The sequence below is a fragment of the Aphidius gifuensis genome, linkage group LG5 (genome assembly GCF_014905175.1).
Source record: "Aphidius gifuensis isolate YNYX2018 linkage group LG5, ASM1490517v1, whole genome shotgun sequence".
Taxonomy (NCBI): domain Eukaryota; kingdom Metazoa; phylum Arthropoda; class Insecta; order Hymenoptera; family Braconidae; genus Aphidius; species Aphidius gifuensis.
The window spans coordinates 1,719,416-1,736,276 of NC_057792.1; the positions used below are offsets into that span (position 1 = coordinate 1,719,416).

At 21.9% G+C, this 16,861-nt stretch overlaps 1 protein-coding gene across 2 annotated transcripts in view; it reads right to left on the reverse strand.

Moving 5' to 3' along the window:
• Positions 1-2,035: 2,035 nt before the first annotated feature.
• The window catches only part of LOC122856721 (protein Shroom), a 77,976-nt gene continuing 63,150 nt past the window's right edge, over positions 2,036-16,861 (reverse strand). For both annotated transcript variants that reach the window (XM_044158505.1, XM_044158504.1), the window contains exons 8-12: positions 5,177-6,552; positions 4,493-4,628; positions 3,150-3,357; positions 2,804-3,070; positions 2,036-2,727 (exon numbers count right to left, since the gene is read on the reverse strand). In XM_044158505.1, coding sequence (XP_044014440.1) covers positions 2,476-2,727; positions 2,804-3,070; positions 3,150-3,357; positions 4,493-4,628; positions 5,177-6,552 — 2,239 coding nt within the window. In that variant the 3' untranslated portion in view covers positions 2,036-2,475. The remainder of the gene's footprint in view (positions 2,728-2,803; positions 3,071-3,149; positions 3,358-4,492; positions 4,629-5,176; positions 6,553-16,861) is intronic.

Sequence of the window (16,861 nt, forward strand, 5' to 3'; positions counted from 1 at the left end):
CCATTTTACGTGTATATTCGGTGAATTGGCAAATTTTGTAATGAACAAAAGCATTTGTGGTTACAATTCCAAGTGAACAAGATACACATATAACCAGAGTAATGATAAAGAAGGATAAATGGATAACAAAGGACCAAGTAAAATTATTATAATTGAATATGTAAAGGTTAAATTTTGCCTCTTTTCTCTTTCATCCACCACCACCATCACCAGCTTCACCACACAATTTCAGGTGTTTCTTTACATGTCCATGTATAAGCCATGATTTAAAAAATTTAATTATCATTAGTTTGAATAGTAGAAACTTTGAAATATTTAACCTTGCTTGACAATCAATACATAAAATCATAAAAATATATATTTGAACAAATGATAATTGCTATGATTCATGCAACAATGCAAAACATTTCTGATACATAACAAATAACATGAACATATCAACAAATAACTCAGCAACACCAATCAACAATTTTCAACTTTTTAAATATTATTTAATTATTATAAATATATTTTTATTTATTGTTATAAAAGTTTTTTAATTAATTTATCAATAAGCTCTTTTTGTAAATTATACAAATTTTTTTTCTGTATAAATAATGTAATTTTTTTTACATTATAAAACAATAAAAATTCATAAAATATTTATGTTGATTTGAAGAATATTAATATTATCTTTTTGTTGATATTATTACTATCTATTTTTGTGAAACATAAAAAATTAAAAGAATAAAATTAAATCATACTGTAAAAAAATGTAATTATGATTTTTTTTTTTTTTCATTTTGTAATTAATGTGTTTTTGTGGTTTTATGAATAAAAATATATATTATTCTTGCATTTCAAACTATTTATTGAATCATACATTAACCGGTTATAATTTTTTTTTTTTTTTGCTTTTTTATTCTTGACATTTATAAAAAAAAAAAAGATAATTTTTTATTTTTATTTATATTATATGCTCTTTGTTATTCCCTGGAGATGAAATTCCGGTTATTATCCAATGTGTTGGGAGGACACTCGAATTTATTTGAACGAAAAAAAAAAAAGTAATAGAGTAGGGGTTTCGAAAAAAAAAAAAAAAAAAAAAATGTTGAATGAGAAAGAAGAAAATTATATTGGATGAAAAAGAGTGAGAGATAAATTAAAAAAAGAAAAATGGTTTGGCAAAAATAGAAAAAAATATAAAAAATAAAATTTGCATCTAGTTTTTATACTGAACGCGTCGCGACGCCTTCCAAGCTCATCCCTACTATATTTTTTTCTTGCCAAGAGGATGCTTTTGTCGTATTCTGCATGCATTTTTATTGCTAGTCGATTCAAAAACTTCCTCTATTTATAAGTTGAAATAAAAAAGAAATATTTAAATATATTGAAATATGTTTATTTATTGATTTAAAAATTACCAATTGCTTTGAATTATTAAAGCATTAAATCAATAAATTGAGAATATATTATTGTTAATTAAAAATTATTATACAGTTCAAATTTTATAAAATAAAATATATAAAGAATTGCGTACATGATTGAGTATTATTTCTTCTATTTTATATCGATAAAACTCGTTAGGATAAATATAATTTTTTAAATTGAATTATTTTCTTCAAATTGATTGTTATATTTTCCCCAATTTTAAACAACACCATTTAGCAGCCAATTAACAATATTGCACAATAATATAAATAAAAAATAATTTCTTTGAATAAAAAAAAAATCATAACGTTAATTACAGTAAATACAATTTTTAATATATTAGAAATTTTGATTGTTTATGTAAAAAAATGTTTAATAAATTGTATTTATTATTGTTTTTTGTTTTACAAAATTTTTTAAGGCAGATAAACATTTTTTTTCTTTACGTAGAGGCTTGAATTATAATCATTAATCATGTTTTTTAAATAGTACACAACTTGAACAATGAAAACAATGATGAAATTTTTTTTTTTAAGAAATATAATAATATTAAAATAATTATAATAAGATAATCACTATTCGAACGAACGCAGCTTAACAAGGACTAGGCACTCAAGGCTCAAAAGAGCCTTGTCAGCAGGCAACACGCATTCGACGTGTCCTTTTTTTTTTTGTTTATTATTATTCATTCTTTCCTTCTTTTAATATTAACCATTATTATTAATACTCATATCTAATATTTCGAATAAAATTATATTTAAAATTATGCATTTAACACAGGGAAATAATTGACCAGCAAAGTAGCCATTAAAATGTTCACATAACACACCAAATAATTACGTTAATAATTAAGTTCAATATTACGAAGCTTGTTTACGTAATCACAGCATTTCTTCGATAATTAATTAATTTTTTTTTTTCTTTTAAATCAACAAAAACAAAGATAGAAGAAATAAAAAAAACTTACAGTAATTATTTGTAATTGTTTTTTCTATATAGGCACTTTGTTTTTTTTTTTTTTTGTTTTTCTTCTTATTTTTGTTATTTTTTTTTTTACACTTGAAGTTAGCTTATAGCTTCTTTTAATGCAGCAAGTTGTTCTTCACCAAGTTTAACTTTATCCTGAATTTCACGACCATCCATTATTAATTTTGTTTTCATATTAATAAAATGTTGGTAATCAGCAAATTCATCATCATTCAGGTATTTTAATAGTATTGATGATACATTAACACTTCTTTTATCAATATTTATTTTTAATATTTTAGCTTCTTCAAGTTGTTCCAGTAATTTATCTCTTTTACTTTCCAATATTTTCTGTAGAAATAAAATCAATTTTTCGTTAGTAAAAGTTTATGTAAAGTTTAAATTATTATAAATTAAGTAAACTTACTTTTTCTGGATGATCATCAGACATTCCATAGAGTGCATTTTCAGCTCTTGCAAGTCTACCACTTAGTCCAAGTAATAAACTAGTTATTTTACCAATTTCTTCAATATGTAAACGAAATTTTGATGATTCAACTGGTCTTGCAACTGCTGATATTTTAGTTGTTACTTTAGCACCAAGTGCATCATTCATTTCTACTTCTTCTTTCACAGCCTCTTGTTCAGCACGTAAAACAATAACTTTACGATCCAACCTGAGTACAAGTTCCTCCTTGAAAAAAAATTTAAATCAAATATTAATAAACAATTTCACAATATTCCCTCAAAAGATTTAAATCATTTAAACTTACCTTTTTCTGTCTAAGATCAAGATTATCAATGTTGGATTGAATTGAAATTTCATCACTGGCATTTTTAATATCAACATCAGTAACATCTCTTGAATATCTCGTTAAAAATTTAGCTTTACTTTCAGATATTGTAAAATATGCTGAAGTAGGTGACAAAGGACCACTTGTGGCTTTTTCATTAATTGGTGATGTTGGCATTGTGTCATTTCTAGAGAACAAAATAAATATACTATTAATATAATCATTATTTATTGACAAAAGAAATATTTATCACATGTTGACAAAAGATATTTGCAAAAAATAAAACTTATCAAATGTCAATAACGTTTTTTTTTTATAGATAAACAAATATCAAGATGAGATTTAGACTTTTGAGTATGCTTGATATCTAAAATGATAAATTACGTCATGATATATTGTAATAATGATTCATTCGATTAAACAATGTACCAGGTGGAACAGGATATACAAATCACAAATTATTATTATTATTATTATCTTTTTTTTATATTTTTAATCAACGATAAAATTAATCATCTGATCAGTTTGAAGTTTGAGATGTAACTGTTTTACGAGTTGCATTTAGAACAGTGAAAAGTCCTGAAATATTATACCCTCTCTTGATTTTTTTTCTACATATAACACCGTTGACAATATCATTTATTGCGTAATTATTATTATTTTTTCTTTTATTATTTATTTTTCCCAACGGTTGTTGAGATTTCACTTTCTCCATCGAAACCCCCACAATCAAATAAGCAAGCTATTCACGCGTAATATTATAACACATGAAAAATACACAGTGAGAAATCAACAATAATAAAATGAATAATTAAAAATAATTAAACAAAAAAAATACATCAAATAGAATTTAAAAATAATTTGAATAAATTATAAATTTAATGACAAATTTTATATATTAAAAATTCATATTTTTATAAATTTAATTTGAAAGTAAATTAATTGATAAAATGTGTATTTTTTTTTTAATATAAAATTATATTTTTTTAGTGATAGAAAGGTCATTAACGGTCAATTAATTTTACATCAATTTCGAGGTCATTATTTCTTTGAAAATTTAAATTATAATTTTAATTTTTTTTCATGATATTGTGTGGGTTTATAATCTCTTTTCAGATCGAATGTTCATCTGATTGATTAATTATCAATACAATATGAAAATAAAATAATAAAAAACAATCTTCATTGTGAAATTGTTAACAATGCTTTGTTTTTTTAATGTGTTATTATTGTTTATGATTTTTTATTTGTTAACCTACGCAAATTTTATTGTTTAGAATGGAAAAAAAATTAAAAATACGAGTGGGAAAATTAGTACTTACTTCCTGTCGTCTTCAGTATCATTATCCAGCGATGAAGATGTTGATGCTGGACGTTGTAAACGTGATTGTAATGTTGACTCAACCCTGAATAAACCTGTTACATAGTCTCTTGGTTTTTTGTGTTCTGGTGCTGGCACTGATGAAAAAAAAAATATTAAAAAAATTAATTGACATGTCATTAAAATTAATTTTTATTTAATATATATTTTAGAAAATATAAATAGAAAATTTCGTCATTAAAAAATATATTAATTAATTTTTTTTCGAAATTCAAAAACAATAGAAAATTTAAATTCAATAATATAGAAATTTTTTTTTTATGTCAACATAATTTTTGTATTTTTTAAAAATGTAATATGAGCCTAATCGTTTATGACAAGATAAACAATTTTTTTTTTTTTCGAATTTCAACTTAAAAAGTAATAAATAAATATAATTTTCTGATCAAATTTATGAAAATGTTATTTGACATTTCTAGAGCATCAATAGAAACATAAGGCTTCATGGAATTTCGAGTACATCGAACTCAAAATAATTGAATAACCCAATTGCTTGATCATGTTAGCTTTCATTAAATCAAGAGATCAATAATGCGTTAAAATATATTTTTAAAAAACAAATTTAACTATAAAATATAATTTAAATAATTAATTTTATATATTTATAAAATAATAATAATATTACCTAAAATTGGTGAAAGTTTGTCATTTGGTCCCAACTGATTAACAAGATCTCTACTTAATTCTTCACATTCAATTTCTTCTGGTAATTTTTTTCTACATTCATGTATTAAATTAACATAATCATGATTAATAAATGTTTTATCATCATCAATTAAATCAGTTTGTGATGATGCATCTGTTGTTGAATTAATTTTAACAATAATTTCACTACGTTGAACAATTTGTAATCCATCATATCCAAATTGTGATGATGATGATGATAAACACGGTGATTGTTTTCTATCAATTGGTGAATAACTTGGTGATATTGATGTTGATGATGATGTTTTTGAATTACTTGATAATGTTGATGATCTTGAACCAAGTGATGATGTTCTACGTAATTTATTTCTAAATATAATATCATTTTGTGTCCATGTATTATCTGTTTGTGATGGACTTGATATTTTAATACGTGAATTTATTGTATCATCATTATTATTATTTATAATTTGTTCATTTTTTCTAACAGATATATCATTTATATTTAATTTTGATGTTTTTATTTTTGATTGTTCAATTGTATTACGTGTTGCTGTTGCTGTTGTGGAAGACGACGACGACGATGACAACAACGAAGATGATGATGATGATAAACTTGATGTACTATCAGTTACTCTTGATATTGCACCATGTGATTTATTTAATATTGGTGAACGTGGTGGTGATGTTGATGGTAATGGTGGTATTGATTTATCACAATTATATAAATGACAATTATTTTTTTCAATTCCTTGATTTTTACGATTTAATAATTCAACATTTTTCGATGTCATTTCGATTGTCGAACTATTTCTATCACGATAATAATCATCAACACTATAATCATTATATAATTTTGTATTATTTATTGTTTCACATGACACTGTATTTTTTCTTCTTTCGATATCATATTTATGATTAATATCATTTAATCCATGAATACTATTTGGTGTTAATTTATCATCATCATCATCATTAATATCATTATTATTATTACTATTACTATTATTTATATTTGTAAAATTGTTATTGCTATTGTTATTTTCAAATCTTGTACGTTGTTCAGTTGATTGTAATTTTTTAGTTAATTCATTTGATAATTTGCCAATAACTTCAACAGTATGTGCATTTGAATGTTCATCAATCCGATTATTTGATGTATCAATACTGTGTGATTTTGGACGTTCATGTTGATGATTATTATATGGTGTAACACGTAATAATACTGGATCATCACGCTGTGATTGCCATTCATCTAGTCTTGCTGTTGGTGACATTGTACGTTTATAGCTACCTTCAGAATCAGGTGCACCTCTTTCACGACGATATGCCAGATAAGACGCCTTTGAGGTGCTTCTAAAACAAAAAAATATAAATATACAATTAGAATTTTTATCATTTAAAATTTGATGAATTAATTTGTAAAAGAAAAAATTAAATATCAATAAATTTTATAAATAAAATATGGAAAAAACCAGTTTAATTTGTGATTCCATTTTTGGGCAAGACATACAGAAGTTTTTTTGTTAAATTTACGAGGTGATTTTTGATGTAGTAAGGAAAAAAATAAATATAAAATTCAGAATCAATGAGTTGTTTAATCTTTTTGAATTGATCGATTGACTTGAAAAATTCAACTGTTATACTTTATTTATTTTTAAATAAATTTATACAGTTTTTTAAAAATATTAATGTGTTAAATATTGAAATGCAACTAGTAATAATTAAATAAAAAAAAGTGATAAATTATTATATGAAAAAGAAGATATTATTTTCACAATAAAATTAACAACAAATTTATTCGAGTCACGTATCGACTTCCTTGTGTATCGATGGCGTTTCGATCCTGGTAAAATTATATTTTATTATTTTTTGATATTTAACACGCACATAAAAATACACATGTGATTCTCTTTGTCCAAATTGAATTTTTCCATTTTACACAGCATCGACCTTTATGCTCGGATTGGAATTTTAATCGCTTTATTAAAAGAACGTCTGTATTTTTTTTTATTTATTTTTTTTCATTATTATGTTTATTTATTTGTGAGTCATGATTTTTAAATTCGCAATAGAAATTATTGACGAAACAATTGTGAAAAAAAAAATAAGACAATTGTAAATTAATTTTTCGTTTTATTTAATTTGCAAAAACAAGTATTACTGGCTTTTTTTTTTCTTGATGTTACATTGTCAAACACTTGGACAAATAATTGTCGCAATTTTTTAATTTCAAATTAAAATTCAAGACTATAATATCTAGACAGGAATAATAAATTTCTTTTAGAGAGAAATAATGTCGTTTTTTTGTCAAAAGTGACAAGTATATTTGAGAAATTTAAATGTTTTCAGCAGGATATTGCAAGAGAGGAAGTCAATTTGACCTTCCCTTGATGATGATCTTGTATACAAATTGTAATAATAAAAAAAAGTAAAATTATGTGTCGACAAATTTTACATTTCAACACTTAAAATCCATTAACAAAATTTTATGATTTTTATATTATTCAAAGTTGGTGTTGTTGTTGAAAAAAAAATACGAAAAATTGTGTGAGATAATTTGAATGAAAGTAAAAACAACCTTGGATTAGTTTAAGTCGGTCAGCTGCAAATTATGTGGCGAAGTAAATCATTTTTATTTAAAAATAAACTACTATAATTTTATAACATCAAAAATAAAATTGATATAATTTTTGTTTTCTTATAATTCAATTTTTAAAAATTATAATTAAACAAATAATTTAAATTTTAAAAATTTCATTCAATTTGTTTCAAGTTAAACTAAATGAAATAATTTAAAGAAAAAAAATTGAATCATCATTGATTTCACCACTCCAATATCTTATTTAATCGAAAAAAATTATTACTATGTCGAAATACAGTTACACTTTTGCAGGCCATCGAACTACAAAGTTAAAATACAAAAAAACAACAACAACAAGTGACTTTAACGTAGGAAATTTTATAAATTAAAGCAAAAAAAAAAAATGATATTGTTATTATAATAAAAATAACAATAAAAAAAAGTTCAAGTACTAAGAATTTTATTATAATTTTTTTATTCTCATGTAACAATTTGGTATGCAGAAAGCAAGTTTTCAAATCACGAAAGCAATGAATACTTGTGTGTTGAATATACCATTATAATTTTTTTGTTTTTTATTTTTTATAAAATGTGTACAAGCACAAAGAGGAATTACCTGCCACGCCTGCCATACCATCATTTTGTATTTCATCAAGAAAATTAAAAAACAAGTAATTTAAAAAATTTTAAAAAACATGATTGATGTTAAAAGATGAGGGCCCAGGGCCACTAAATGTCATCCAAAAAAAAAAAATAAAATAAAATAAAATAATGTCTATGTAATATGTACAATTCAAAAATAAAATGAATAATAATTTAGGCAGTACCCGCACATGTAGATAAACAAAAATAAATTCAATGACCTCTTAATTTTTCCATGATAAATTAATTTAAAATTAAAATAACCAACAAAAAATTGATAAATGACTAATATTTTATCGAAATAATTAGTTTAAATAATTATAAATTACAAAAGCAAATTTACAAATAAATTATGGTATTTTTTTTTTTATATTTCATTGCAAAAATATATATTGTGATGTAAAAAATAAAATGAAAAAAATGTATATTAAAAATTGTGGAAGACATTGAGGCTGGATGATAATAACAGCTATGAAATTGAAATAATAATATATATTTAAAATATACTGTAAAATATACTGTAATGTTATTAATAATTTTAAATTTTAATAAGAAAAGATGTTACAATTTTTAGAGTACATCTACCACGAATAATTAAATTAATAATTATTTAAAAACAATAAACAAAATATATATTTATACAGCTCATTGGTTTTTTATTTTTTTCATAAATATTTATTTTTGTTTAATTAAATAATTAAAAACAACAATCAAGATAATTTATGTATGAGAAAATAATAGCAGAGTGTTTTTGAACATCATTTTTTAATTTGAAAAAAAATTTAATTAGTAGATTTTTTTATTCTAATATTTTTTTAGAAATAACGTAAGGATGCCGAGGACATGGAGGTAGAGGTCAAGACCTTCGTCTCATGTTCCTAGTCATACTCGCAACTGATTGCACAATAAAAAAAAAAATTAAATATGTAAAAAGAATTTAACAATGTAATTTTAAAATTATAATTACTATATTTTCAGTGTCTAGATCATAATTTTAAATACCACATATCATTATATGAATAATAATAAATTTTTTTAAATGAAAATCTTATCAATTTCGAAATTCAAAAAACAAAAATCGTTTTTTATTATTTAAATAATTTTCAATGTGAGGAAAAAATTTAAAACTCAATCCAAAAAAGGATGATGAATAAGAAAAATAATCTCACAATTCAAACTTTTAAAAAATTAAATAAACAAAAAGTGTAACGCATAAATATACATTTTTTTTTTTGACTTTTTTCGTTTGACTTTTTGGTAGCTTCAAGAGCGGTACTTGCAAAAAGACTATATATGAACCAGCTTGGTAATTTCACTTGCATATATATTTTATTTTTATTTTCGGCGCATCTTGTGTACTTTATAAAAAAAAAAAAAAAAAACTTGACAAAAGACAAACCGTACGAGATAGACGATCTCTTTAGCCGATTTTTTTTAAAATTTTTTTGGTTCATGTATTTTTCGTGACACAACGGGAAAGTGGAAACGTGAGTATATTATTTCATTCTTGAAAGTTTATTTTACTATAAAAAAAAAATTAATTTTTTTATTGTAATTTAATCTTAAATTAATTTGATGAATGATTTTTTAAATATTTAAATAATTTTTTAATTTATCATTGTTGATATCTTACTATCAAAATTATATATATATTTTTTTTTTTTGAACTATAAATTATTCAAGTAATTTATTTTTTGCATTTCAATGGGTATAAATATTTTGATACTTTTGATGATTCATTGTCAAGGTGTGACACAAAAAAATGATTGCAAAAATTATCATAATAATATATTTAAAAAAAGAGAAAAAGGAAAGGATCACAAGTAGTTTTAATATTTTGTATTTCAAGGTTTTTTAAAGATAAAATGTAACGGATTCTGGTCGTTCAATAAACTCGCTTGTTTGATCTTTAAAATCGATATCTGTTTTTGTGTAGGTGCTGCCATCAGACTAACGATCAATTTCAATAAATATATTTAATGTTTATAAATATAACACTGTATTATAATTTTATTTTATTTTCATTTTTGATCAATCGATTTGCAAATTTATCTATACACAAAAAATTACCCTCTTCTTGGAGATAAGGTTTTTTTTTTTTGGTTGTTTAAATTTTCTTTTATATATTGTAAATATTATTAATGTTTTTAATATTTTCAATGGATTTAAAATATATTTTTTTAACTGTGTCAAGAGTGAAACGAGATCTTAACAAACCCATAACATACAACCTCGTAAAATCCGTATAACGTTGTCAACCCATATACACTGTATGAAAAAAAAAAAAAAAATATATAAGATATAAATAAAATAAATAACGTGTCATAAAAAAAATCAAGACGCGTTTCTTGTCTGTCTGAACTTTATTCACGTGAATACATAAATTTACAAAGAATCGCAAAGAAATAAAAAAAAAAATCTAAAAGAAACAGGAAAAAAAAACGAAAGTGGAGCAAACTTGATTAGAATTTTTTTTTTTTAGACATTAAAAATTTTTAAATAATAATAATAAAAAAATATTTAAAAGGTCGTCTATAAAGTTTATCTAAACATTATATATTTTTTGATTTAAAAATAAAAAAAAAAAATTAATTTTAAAAATTTTTTATCGAAAAATAAGACAAAATATAATTTTTTTTTTTTTTATTACTTTTTGATTTGTATTTTGAGGAATTATTTTTATATTGATATTGATTGATTTATATATTTTTAGATGGATAAATTTTTAAAAATATTTTTCATTTATTTATAATAAAAATTGGAATATTATATTTGAATGTATTTTTATTTTCTAGCTATTTATTTAAGTTGTTGTTTAAATCATCTTATCTGTCTCACCTACACTATCACAAGTGTTTATAAATGTCGGAAATATATGTACGTGTATTTATATGTTTCCTCGGGCTTTAAAAATTCTTCTCTTTATATTTATTTATTATATACAACTATATAAACATGAAAAGTTACTGTGCGCTGAGATGATGTGAATGAGGTAAGAAACGGCCTTCGTAAATATGCACTGTTGTTCAACAACTTTAATTACAATACACATCATTTCCATCACAAATTTTTCAAAACCCATACAATATATAAAATTATAATTTAATAATAATAAAAAAAATTATAAATACACAGCTACATTTTCTAATAATTTTTTTTCCATTTAAAAATGAAAAAAAAAAAAAAATCTAAATAACTATTTATTCAAATTAAAAATAAAAAAAACGTGTAAATTAAACAAAGGGGTATATGTGATAATAAAAGTTGACTATACGGGCTGATAAGCGTAGCCAAGTTGATAAAAAAAAACCTACTCATTTTTCTCACGCCAAAAATATAAACAAAGTAAAAAAAATTATTTAAATTACAAAAAACAAGGTCAAACTAAAAGAATTTAAATAGAAAAAAAAAAAAGAGTTAGATAACGCTCGAATAATTAATAAATATAATCATCAAAGGCAAAAATTAATTACGATAAAGAACGTGTAAAAAAAAAAATATAATGACAAAGTTTTAATTAAAAAAAAAAATTGATTATAAAAAAGCAAAAATATTTTTAATATAAATTATCGTTGATTATTTTATCAGATTTTTTTTTTAATCATATTTTATCAATAATAATATTAATATACCAAATAAATAATCAATTGTTGTTAAAAAATAAATAAACATTAAATAAAAAAATATAAAAAAATAATTTATAAAAAAATATTTATATTAAATTTGTTAAAGATGCATTTTCATTCTCTTCGGTTGGCTGATTACGAGAATATGATAAGTCAAAAATGACGATGATGATAATGATGATGATAATAGCTAGTCAAAGCTGGAAAAAATATACGTTACTATATACTAAACTAAAAATTAAATGCATAAAAATATAAATAAATAAATTCAAGAAAAAAGAAATATTTTTATTTCAAGAAAAAAATTTATATATTTATAAAAAAATGAATAAAAAAAAGAGTTTATTTAAAAATAAAAAAATAATAATATATGTGAAATAAAGATAGAAATATAATAAACAAAATGTATATATAATATATTTGTAAATGTGTGTGTGGTTAAAGTGTAGACGATAGGAATGCGATAGATCGTAAATAGCTAATTGCTCGAGACGCCACGAGAAATGTTCACTCATCCATGACTCCATATAGTCTCGCACAATTTTTTTTTTTTTTTAATTTTAATATACATTTATCACCTCTTTTTTTTGCTAAATTACTATTCTATATCCTTGTCTATCATTTATTATTTTATTTTTATTTTTACAGTCTATAGAACTCTTAGATAAAATTCACTTTTCATTGTAAGATTATAATTTTCAAGACGAGTATTACACGATCATCATGATGAGAAAGAAAGGAAAAGTTTATTTTATTTTTATCAATAAAATATGCAAAAAATTTATTTGTTTATCAGCTTATATTTAGTCATTGATATTTTTATTTTTTTTTCTATTAAAGAAAGTAAATTTAAGATGACACTCGATGATTTTTATTTTTTTTTAAATTGATTTTACTTTCTATGGGAGAATTTTTCTATAAATGATCAAGTGGATATATAAAAAAAAACAAATAATACTATAACCGTGATGGTGTTTTAAGTGAAATTATATCGAGATCAAGATATCATGAATTTCGATTGGCCGTTTTGATAGACGAGAAATCGTGAAGAAAATCAAATGACAACCGACACTTTCATTGCTATTTTTATTGACCTAATTTTTGCCAAGTTATTTAATGACATTGGCTTAATTGTTTTATGAAATTTTCTTTATTTTCAATATGAATTTTTAATTGCATTTATTTAAAAATATTTTCTCATTTATTTTGTATATTTTTTAAAAATATTTAAGTAACTAATTTATTTTCAAATTTAAGGGTTCAATTTCTATTATTTTTATTGAAATAAAATATTATCTACAAGACATTCTATAAATTCAATTTTCAGTGTTCCAATTTAGTACTCTACTTTTATGAAAATTCATATAAAAAAACACGTATAAAGTTTAAAAATTATCTTCTAAAAAAAAACATCAAAATTACAGATAAATTTATTTCACGATTTTACAAAATTATTCGATTTTAATATATAGTTTTTAAAAAAATTCAATAGTAAATATATTGTTTTTTTTTTAAACTATAAATTTTAGTTGTTCTCAAAAATATTTTAAAAAATATTACATAAACGTGGTGAATTAAGGATGATGTTATACTTCCTTTTAAAAACCATAAAAATTTAGTGGTAAAGTAATCGACCGGTAATAATGGTATTGCAAAAATACCCAAGAAAATATAATGAAAAAAATAATAATTTTTTAAATAACAAAAAAGTGGGTTATTCACCTGTCCAACCAGCTGCATGAACAGATGTTAAATATGCATTCTACACACCACAATGTCGATCAACATTTGTACATTCATTTACGTTTGCGACAAGGAATTTTATTGTGGACAAAAGTCAACAAGAAGAAGAAAAAAAATATCAAGTTTTAGAATAAACCATCTTCGTCTTGTTTTATAACTGATAAAGAATAAAAAAAAAAAAAAACAAATAATAAAACGAATGACGTTTGTAAGAATGAATTTAATTGTTAAAAAAATATATATAATTATAATTTAAAATAATAAAGGAGTATATTTAAAAAAATAATATTGATAAAGATTTATTTTTATTTTCCATTGAATTTTATCCTACTAATTTACTCTTTTGCCGTCTAAGAAGTCAATTTTTTTTACAATTTTTTTTTCTTCCTGACAATTACTCGAGATAATTTCATCGGCATTCCATGCTAATAACAAAGAACTGTGACACTAGTAAATTTTAATAAATTTTCCTGTTAATTAAATATTTCAATTCTGATGGTATTAAATAATTTTCATACTATATTTTTTATTAATAATCAAAAATATTTAAATATTATGTAAACAAATAAATCAATTAATTTTTATAATTAATATAAAAATTTAATTATAATTTATCTTGTTATTATTTCAACATTTTTCTTCAAGTATTAGAGACAACAAAAAAATAGCTGGTTAGTTTTAATGAACTCTGCATTTGATATTATTAATTATACAATATAAAATACCTAGAAAATTTTTTAAACAAGTTTTTTAACTTATTTTTAAATTATTAATTACCAGGATAAATTTATTAATTTTTTTTAAAGCACCACCTTGTTGGAATTTACAGCTAAAGAATTTTGACGCGCCTTTTTTTTTTTTTTTGAATATTTTTTTTTTTTAAATTACCAGACACACGAGGTTTCAGAGCATATTGTCTAAAATTAAACAGCCAAGACATGTGCACATGTGTGTTACAACTGCGCAAAATAATGAACAAAAAAAAAGTAAAAAAAAAATTTAAATTACATTTTAAATTGGTAATTTTAAAAATTTAAATTTTTATCTATAATAAAATTTTTCATTTATATATTATTGTTGATTATAATCTTTTTTTAATTTATTAAAAAAAAAAAAAAAAAAATTCATATCAATTTAAATGACTGTCATTTTAATTTATTATTTTTTTTTGTGATTCAAGGTTGATGTAATTAGTTTTATTTTAAATGAAACATCGATGCAACTGACCTGGGTGTTTCTGAATAACCCTCAACCCACATGAAATAAATAAAATATTGCTATATTTTTTACAATTAAATTTGCATCTATGAAAGTTGAAAAATAAAGTTGACACTTTGTATTATTAATTAAATGATAAATAACAATTGAAATTGATACGAGTTATTAATCCCACAACTTGTTAAATATTAATATCGATAAATATAAAATAAACAAAATGTCCTTGCCAGCAAAATGAAACTACAATATTTATCATTTAAATAAAATCCATATACAATTTATTTATAATTAAAAATAATAATAATAGTTGAAATAATTGATAAAGTGTATGTCTCAATCAATTGGATTTTTTTATATATTATATTTTTTCCCATGCTTTGTTCAATATATATTTATTCCATGTCAATCTTTCATTTTAAAACCTACACACGACATTTAATTTCATGCAATACAACTTGCATATATTTAATACCAAATTTATATTTAATTAAATAAATTAAATGAATCGCCTACTATATCATTACTCAAGTTAATAATTTTTTATTTTTTTCAAATCAAAATAGCAAAAAATAATATGAAAAAAAAAATAAAATAATAAAGGAAAATATTATTTTTAATGATGTATTTAAATATTTTATGGAAAATTTTTTTATTCAATGATTTGTTGTTGTTTTTATTTGCTGTTATTTATTCTGCAAAGTTGTGGAATTTTTTTTTTTTTAAGGAAATTAATTTATTATTGAGATCTATTGATCTGTTGAGACACACAGAAGATTGTGATTGATTGATATTTAAAAATAGAATAACAACATTAACAACATGAAAAAATTGCCGGTTAAATTATCATATTATGTAATGGTGACTGTATTAAATAATTGAATCATTGATAAATATATATTGATGAATCACAATAACCAAAAATCGAAAAGAAAAAAAATTGATTTATTATTTTAAAAAATATTTTAAAAATTATCAATATAATTAATTTAATTATTTATTTAATAAGCCATATTTTACAGTTAAAAAAAATATATATTTTATTTATATTTAAAGAGACAACATGTATTTCGTTTAATTTCAATAAAACAGATATTATTTTTTCCATGATTGATTTATTGATAACAAGAATTCACGAGACATAAATTTTAAATTTATCGAAGGTCTTTTGGATCTCTAAATCATTGTGTATCATATAATGTTTAACAATGATTTTTTTTATCATCATCTTTATTATTATAATTCTATGGAAATAATTTAAATGAAGAAAATTTATTTTTTTACGATACAAAGGAAACAAGAGAAAAGACAGTTTTTTTCTTATTTTTTTTTGTAATGATAACACAGTGCAATGAGTGATGTCATAAAATAATATTATACTGGTGTTAAAAATTATTTGGGGTAAAAAAAGTAATACCTATAATTTAATGATTCGTCACGCATTGATGGGCGCAGGGTCGTCAAATTCTATAGGGTTTTAAGTTTTTTTTTTTTCTAATTTTCTTTTGAAAATAAAATTTCAAGAATTGTAGGATCCGTGTCACGGTTTTTGTATTCATCCAAAGTAACGACAAAGTGTCATGTTTTCTATTGTTCAATATGGATGAAAAATATCTTTTTTAACTTGACAAAAATAAAGAACTTGTCTCTCGAAAAAAAATTTACAAAACGTCATTACTCTCTCATTAAGTCAAGATTGATATTGATTTCACAGAATACAAGTAAACCTCTTTGATTTTTCACAAAAAAAAAATAAAATAAACACTAAGGTGACCATGAAAATCCCTCCAGGGAATTGTTTTTTAGAAAAGAAAAAAATCTCATCTTAAACTATTTCTTTTTTTCTTTTTTAAAA